General features: G+C 40.8%; 1 protein-coding gene across 1 annotated transcript; it reads right to left on the bottom strand.

The window, feature by feature from the left end:
• Positions 1-4,532: 4,532 nt before the first annotated feature.
• Positions 4,533-5,819, bottom strand: LOC108455571 (uncharacterized). The gene has a single exon (XM_017754119.1). It carries the CDS (start codon positions 5,817-5,819, stop codon positions 4,533-4,535), a length of 1,287 nt encoding a protein of 428 aa, XP_017609608.1.
• Positions 5,820-7,842: the final 2,023 nt, after the last annotated feature.

Genomic DNA, 7,842 nt, shown 5'->3' with positions numbered 1-7,842 from the left:
TGTGAACCCATTGGCATGCGTTCACAGACACCCTCATGGACTTCTTCCAGGATTTTCTTAGCTTCAACAACATTAACACATCTTAACAGTACCTGATCTTTCCTCCTTTTATACATGATTTTTCCATCCTAATCATCTCTTTCCTCTTCGTTGTCTATATTGCAACAATGAGCTGGAGCCTCATAAATACTCATCTGGATCGACTTCATATTCTCTCGTCCATTTACTCTGATCATAGAAACTAACATAGCCAAGACATCTGCCATATGGTTTTCGTCTCGCGGGAGATAATAGAAAATGATATCATCAAATACCTTAATTAAATCCCAAACTAGCTCACAATAATTGATCAACTTTGGGTCTATTGTTTCCCATTCACCTTTAAGCTGATAGATCACAAGTGCAGAATCTCTATACACCTCTAACACCTTGATTTTACGTTCAATGGCTGCATGGATTCTCATGATACATGCCTCGTACTCTACCATATTATTTGTGCAATCAAAATCCAATTTGCAAGTGAATGGATAATGATCTCTATCTAGGGATATCAGGACTGCCCCAATTCCATTGCCAACAGCGTTTGATACTCCGTTAAAATTTAGTTTCCACGGATGATCTTCTGAAGTGTCCTCTTCAGTAGTTGCCACATACATTAGATCTTCATTAGGGAAATCAAAGTTGAAAGGCTCATAATCTTCTAAAGCTCTGCTGGCTAGAAAATCTACTATTGTACTCCCTTTCACAGCCTTCTGGTTCACATAAACTATATCGACTTTGGAAAGTAGAATTTGTCATTGGGTCATCCTTCCGCTCAAAGCAGCTGACTCTATCATGTACTTTAAAGGGTCCAATTTCGAGATTAACTAAGTCGTATGGTACAACATGTACTACCTCAATCTCCAAGTAGTCCAAACCAAAGCACAACATAGTTTTTCAATTGGCGAGTATCTTATTTCACACTCAGTGAATTTCTTACTGATGTAATATGTCGCCCTTTCTTTCTTTCTTTCCTGTCTCATCGTGTTGGCCGAGCACACATCCCATTGAATTATCAAATACTGTCAAATATAGTATCAATGGCCTACCAGGGCTAGGTGGCATTAGCACCTGGGGATTAGACAAATACTGTTTAACCTTGTCAAAGGTTTTCTGGCATTTATCATCCCACACGCCTGGGTTGTGTTTCTTGAGAAGGTGAAATATGGGGTCATATTTCTCAATCAGCTGTGAAATGAATCGGGCGATATAATTTAGTAGGCAATTTTTGTATAGCCTTGACTTTGTCAAGGTCGACCTCAATTACCTTTTCGCTGATTATGAAACCAAGCAGCTTCTCTGACCTAACTCCAAAAGTACATTTTATTGGATTGAGCTTTAGGTGAAACTTCCTCATTCTCAGGAACAATTTCTTCAAAACCTGTATGTGCTCATTTTCTATTCGGGATTTTGCAATCATATCATCGACGTAGACCTCAATTTCCTTATGCATCATGTAGTGAAACAAGGTTACCATGGCTCTTTGATACATTGCCCCTGCATTCTTCAACCCGAATGGCATCACTCTATAGCAAAAAGTCCCCCATAAGGTTATGAATGTGGTCTTTTCCATATCTTCAGGATGCATCTTTATCTGATTGTACCCAGAGAAACCATCTATGAAGGAGAACAGCGAGTAGCCTACCGTGTTGTCGACCAAAGTGTCGACATGAGGCAAGGGAAGTTGTCCTTTGGGTTGGCCTTATTTAAGTTCCTGTAATCTACACACATCCTCATCTTTCCATCTTTCTTAGGGACGGGGACAACGTTGGCTACCCATTCTGAATAATTAACAACTTGCAAGAACCTGGCATCAAATTGTTTCTTGACCTCTTCTCTTATTTTTACTGCAACATCGGGTCTCATCATTCTAAGCTTCTGTTGAACAGGCTTGCACTCTTCTTTTATGGGGACGCGATGCACTGCAATATCAGCGTTTAGCCTAGGCATGTCTTGATATGACCATGCGAAGATATCTTTGGACTCTTGCAGTAAATCAATAAGGTCCCGTTTTGTTTCCTCAGTTATGCAAGTTCCAATGTTCACCTCTTTCCCCTCTTCCAAGGCCACACTCTCGATTGTCTCTTTATGGGGTAGAATCTGTTTCTCTTCTTGTTCTACCATCCTTAACAAATCTGAAGGTAAGCTACAGTCTTCATCATCTTCAAAATTCTGAGATCCCTCCAGACACACGTCTCGCTCAAAAAGGAACTACGGGTTTGTAACAGCGTCACTCATGCCATTGATATCTAGAGACTTATTATTGGCATGAAAAGATAGCCAAGAAAAATAAAAGAATCTAAGAATAACGTATTTGTATGGTATGATTAAATATGAAATGCAAGAAAAGAATATTTGCTTAAAATAAAAAGAATATTTACTCAGAATAAGACATGAAAATGTATTTATATTAAAATAAACATTTTGAACATGAGCCTATTTCGCAAAAGGTTCTTATTGATTCTAAGCTTTAAAACAAGTGTGTTTTGAACATTACTCTGTATTAGCACTAAAAACTACAGGAATTTCTTCCGCAGTCCAGTTGTTTAGAACACTTCTAGGCTCATAAGGGCGAATACTTGCTAAGTCACGTTTCATCACTTTCTCTTCTGATATGACATTGATATTCAAATTTTCCATTGCGTCTTCAGCTGTTCCCTCTCTTGTCATCTTCAATTCAGGATAAATAACTCCACCTAACACAAATGTATAGGATATATAGGGAAAAGTTATTGATTCCCACTCGACTTCTGCCCTATTCAGTTATGCTCTTCGTCTCTTCTGCCACCTTTCCATCTCCTTTCTTTTCTGCTTTGCATCTGGCCTGTACCCTAAGGCAAAACGATCCTGTTTAGCAGCCAAAACCTGTACCTCAACTCATCCATGAAGATACTTTCCAAGTCCTCTTCCAGGCAATACTCCCTTTCCCACTGTTAATTGCAAGCTCATCATCTTAGCCTCAGATATTCTTGGCATTGGGACCCTGCCCCCTTCAATGATGAAAGTTGCATTTATAAACTCCAATGATCGAAAGGAACACTTAATTGCTTCATCATCATTTTCTATATACGGTGCACTACTAGTAATAGATGCAATAATGTCCTCCTTGGTATTTATCGTTATCAAGCGGCCCTCCATTACCAACTTTAACTTTTGGTGCAACGATGACGGTACTGCCCCTGCCGAGTGAATCTAAGGCCTCCTCAACAAGCAATTATAAGAAGGCGTAATATCCATCACAAGGAAATCTACCTCGTATGTGTTTGGTCCGATCAGAAGAGGTACCTCAATCCTTCCCATCACTTTCCTCTCAGTGCCATCAAATGCCCTCACTATATTCTGACATGTCTTCATATGAGAGCTGTCTATTGGTAACCTATTTAATGTTGACAGAGGCAAAACATTCAGCGCTAACCCATTATCAATTAATACCTCCGACAGTTTATACCCTTTGCAGCGAGTGGTGATGTGAAGAGCCTTGGTATATCCCATGCCCCTTGGTGGTATTTCATCATCACTGAAAAAGATAAAGTTATCGGAGCTTATGTTGCTGACAAGGCGGTCTAGCTTGTTCACTGAAATATCTTCAATGACATAGGTCTCGTTCAACACCTTCATCAACGCATTTTGTGAACCTTTGAGTTTTGGAGCAGAACTAGTACCGATGTGCGTGCCAGCTGTTTGTGCAACTATTCTACAACACTATACTCTCTGTGTTTTAGGAACTTCAAAAATTCTTTAGCTTCATCTTCAGTTACTGGTTCATTAACAGGTGGTTTTGTCCTCTCTTTCCCTTGTTCAATCATCACGGACTTCCCTTTTCCAGGCTCGACCTTTGTACTTTGCGTGCTGACCAGACTCTCCTCCCCTGGATATGTCACATTATAGTTGTAATTTCAAGGCACCCTTTTGTTATCCTTTTACAGAAAAGCCGTCGGTCTCTGGATTACAACTCTTGATGTAATTTTTCCTCCAACTTCATTAATTTTTTGTCGTGAAATGATCACCACTGGGTGATTGACCTCAGAAACCTTCTCTATCAACCCCTCCTCCGAGGTGCATACATCTTCCTTCTCAGTAAACTCGAAGAACTCCAGTTCTTTATTGTCCATTAGAGCCTGTACCAGGGCCCTAAATTCATTACATGCTTCTATCTCATGGTCCTCTCCATGGAACTTACAATAGTTCCCTACTTCTCGGGATTTGCTCCCAAAGTCTTGCATAATTAGACCTTTCTCTACCATCTTCTTCAAAACCTCCCTCATCGGGTTCTCACTTCTGCCACATCCAACTTAATTCTCTTCCTCATATTCTCGACTATTGCGTTTACCCCTTTATCAGTATGATTGGGTAATAGATTTCCTACCCCAAGTGCATCATCGAATTTCACAACACCCATGTTGATGAGCCTTTCGACTACCCTTTTAAAAGAGGTACAGTTCTCTATCGAGTGTTCCGCGATTCCAGCATGATATTCACATTGAGCACTTACATCATACCGCTTGGGGGTATGTGGGTTGCAGTGGTTTTAAGTAGAAAGGAGATACGATGTGTGCATCAAACAAACTTTTATACAGCTCTTGATACGTTACTGGAATGGGAGTAAACTGGGGCTTCTCAATGTTCTGCTTTGTATTGGGCTCCTGCCTTGGCGAAGCTTGCTGGCCCATGGTTACCACTTTCGGTTGATTTACCATGATTAGTTTCGCATAACCCATGTTCACATTGTTGACCTCATTTTCTTTCCTTTTCGGGGCCGACCTCCTGGTGTGTTTCTCTGCCTCTATCCTTCCGCACCTTATTGCATTCTCAATCATTTCACCAAACATAACTATATTTGCAAAGCTCTTAGTTGTGCTTCCCAACATGTGATTAATAAAAGGTGCCCTCAATGTATTAATGAAAAGCATGGTTGTTTCCTTTTCCAACAGTAGGGGTTGGACTTGTGTAGCAATCTCCCTCCATATCTGAGCATATTGCCTGAAACTTTCATTTGACTTCTTCTCCATGTTCTGTAATGTGATCCTATCAGGCGCTATATCAGTCACATGGCCATATTGTTTCATAAAGGCCTGTGCTAAGTCTTTCCACCATTTAACTTGGCTACGATTCAACTGATTGTACCATTTGGCTGCAGCCCCAGTCAAACTGTCCTGGAAACAGTGGATCAATAACTGATCATTATTGACATGACCAATCATTCTCCAAAAAAACATCGTGATATGAGCCTCTGGGCAACTAGTTCCGTTGTATTTTTCAAATTCTGGCATTTTGAACTTCGGAGGGAGTACCAGATCTGGGACTAGGCTCAAATCCTTGGCATCCATTCCGCAATGGTAATTAGCGCTTTCCAACGCCCTGAATTTTTCCTCCAACCATTTATAACGGTCTTCTAGTCGCTTTGAAAATTTTGCACGTACCTTTCCTACTTCCGTGACCTCATCGAAGTCAGGGACTGTAGGATTTTCCCGATGGTCTTCGGGGTTAGAACACGAGCCCGTTGGGACATTTATCGGTGCCAGAGTACCAGTCTGATATTGGGGTTTGATACTGACAGACACCTTTTGCGGAGGCACTGGGGTATTTGTTGGGGTGAAACTTGGAGGGTAAGTAAGAATCCCGCTATTATCCTCAGCATTGACCATGAGACTCTTCCCCTTTTTTGGCCTTCCAACTAATAGCTGAGTCAATTCGCTCATCATACTCCTCTGAGATTCCAGCATTTGATCCTTCATATCTTGCTGGATCTTAGCTAATTTCTCTTGTATTTGTGCTTGCATCTGTTTCTACATTTCTTTCTGCATTTGCTCCAATTTTTCCAACCTTTGATCCATAGCTTTAGTCTTTTTTCGTGTATAGTATTGATGTTCTAGGGTAACTATAATACAATTTTTTAATTAATTAAAGCTCTTTTTGTGAAATTTAATGCACATGATGCAATGAAATGCAAATGCATGAGACGAATGTACAACTAAAGAGAAATTGATTCTGATTCAATTCCATTTAAGAAACTTTATTAAAAAGCAAAATCCTTTACATAAAACAGATCATATATACGGCTTAGCCCTAATGCTCAAACCTTTAACTTTCTTAAGAAGGCAAGCTAGCTCACGACCCTGGTCCGACTCTAACTCGTACTTCACACTTAGCACATCAGCTTGAACTGCTAAAGTCTATAAATGATCGACCACTTCTCAAATCTGAGCCACGGCTTCACCCATGATATAATCTCTTTTGCTGACTTGGTCTTGCGATCGATGGAGCTGTTCCTTCTACTGCTTATTGTTCGACTTAAGGAATTCAATTCAGAGCTCACAGTTCTGTAGCGTAGTCTCAATTTCTCCCACTTTTCCTTTCAAATCCTCGATCCTGTTCGGGCTAGCCCTTAATTCAATGTCAAAGTTACGACCACGATACTGATGCAGTGCCTTTTCTAGCTCTGCTACCTGAGCTACCAACATCTCTTTCTCACATTGGCTTTCAACCAAATTCTTTTTAAGGCGCTTTCACGTGCTCGAGCATCATGGAACCTCTTCTCCCACTGATCTACTCTAGCCTTTTTCCCTTTAACTTCTTGTCACCACTGCTTTGACGTCTTTCCCAATCTAGCAGTTCTCATCGACATACTCAGCTTCTTGTAATCGGTCTTCAAACTATCCAAGTCTTCCTCAACCTTTCTTTTCCCTTTTCTCAACTTCTCGGCCTCGAGTTTTTGTACATCAACATCCAAACTCAAATGCATCTTTTCTTCCTCTAACTGTTCTACCTTTTTCCCTAGCTCCGCATTTCTCTCTTCAAAATCCTGTTTTACGATTTCAAGCTCGGAGGGGATTACTTGCAAATATTCTTTCATCACACGAACATCCTCCAAACTCGGCTCAGAGATATTGTCATTAACTCTTTTACTCAACCACCCATTGTATTCAAGAGTCGTCATTGATCCAACAACCAATCTCTTCATCCGGCGCGTCTGTTTCCAAGTATCAGAAATCTCTCGAACCTTTTTCTTATAATTGTTCTCCTTATACGCGAACTCACTCTGGGCTAATCCATGTGTCATCGGTATAAATTGCCTTGACCTGTATTGTCTTAAAACGAGCAAAGGGGTATATCCAACAACTCCTCAAATTCCAAGTGGAGGTACCCAATCAAAACTCCCACACTGATAGAGGATCTCATCAGGAACAAACCAAGGAGCTCCCCACTCAACATCCTCTTCCTGAAGATTTTAGAGGAGCGCGATCCAATTTTCTTCTGATATGTCATCTCTCCTGGACATGGCTGTTATTTCCTTTAACGGGGAGTAACTCTCGGAGAAAACCCGATAAGGAACTTTATCCACCTTTCAGAAATAGCTGTGGAACCAAGCCAGCAATAATTGCGCACACCCTATAAATCTTCCTTCACTTGCCCTCCGACATGCACTCAAAGATCTGAATGTCTCAGCTAGAATTACCGGCACCGGTGTGACCCCTTTGTTAAGTCGATAAAAGAAATCAGCAACTACTTCATCTATATACTTTAAAGCTTTAGGAAAAATCACCAAACCATAGATACTCAAGGCGAATGTGTCAACTTTCCTCTTCATGTCCGGATGTGCTACAATCAAGTCCCTCAAACTTACCCATGGAATGCATTTACCATCTTCTTTTTGCTGAATTCGGGCTATAACCTACTGTTCACTCATCCCGGTGATACTCATTAACTTCTTTACAAAAGCCAGGACACTAGCAGCCTTGGAATAAATTTTGTCGACTTGAACCCTTGGACAACGAAGCAAAGCTATATACTCCTCCACAGTAG

Source organism: Gossypium arboreum, chromosome 9 (assembly GCF_025698485.1).
Source record: "Gossypium arboreum isolate Shixiya-1 chromosome 9, ASM2569848v2, whole genome shotgun sequence".
In the NCBI taxonomy this organism is placed as follows: domain Eukaryota; kingdom Viridiplantae; phylum Streptophyta; class Magnoliopsida; order Malvales; family Malvaceae; genus Gossypium; species Gossypium arboreum.
Note: the sequence above shows the minus strand (reverse complement) of the source record. Positions and strands in the feature narration are given on the sequence as shown.

What these genes read in the sequence shown, in the direction of transcription:
- LOC108455571 (XM_017754119.1), bottom strand. Translation starts at nt 5,819, where the DNA reads ATGCAAGCACAAATACAAGAGAAATTAGCTAAGATCCAGCAAGATATG.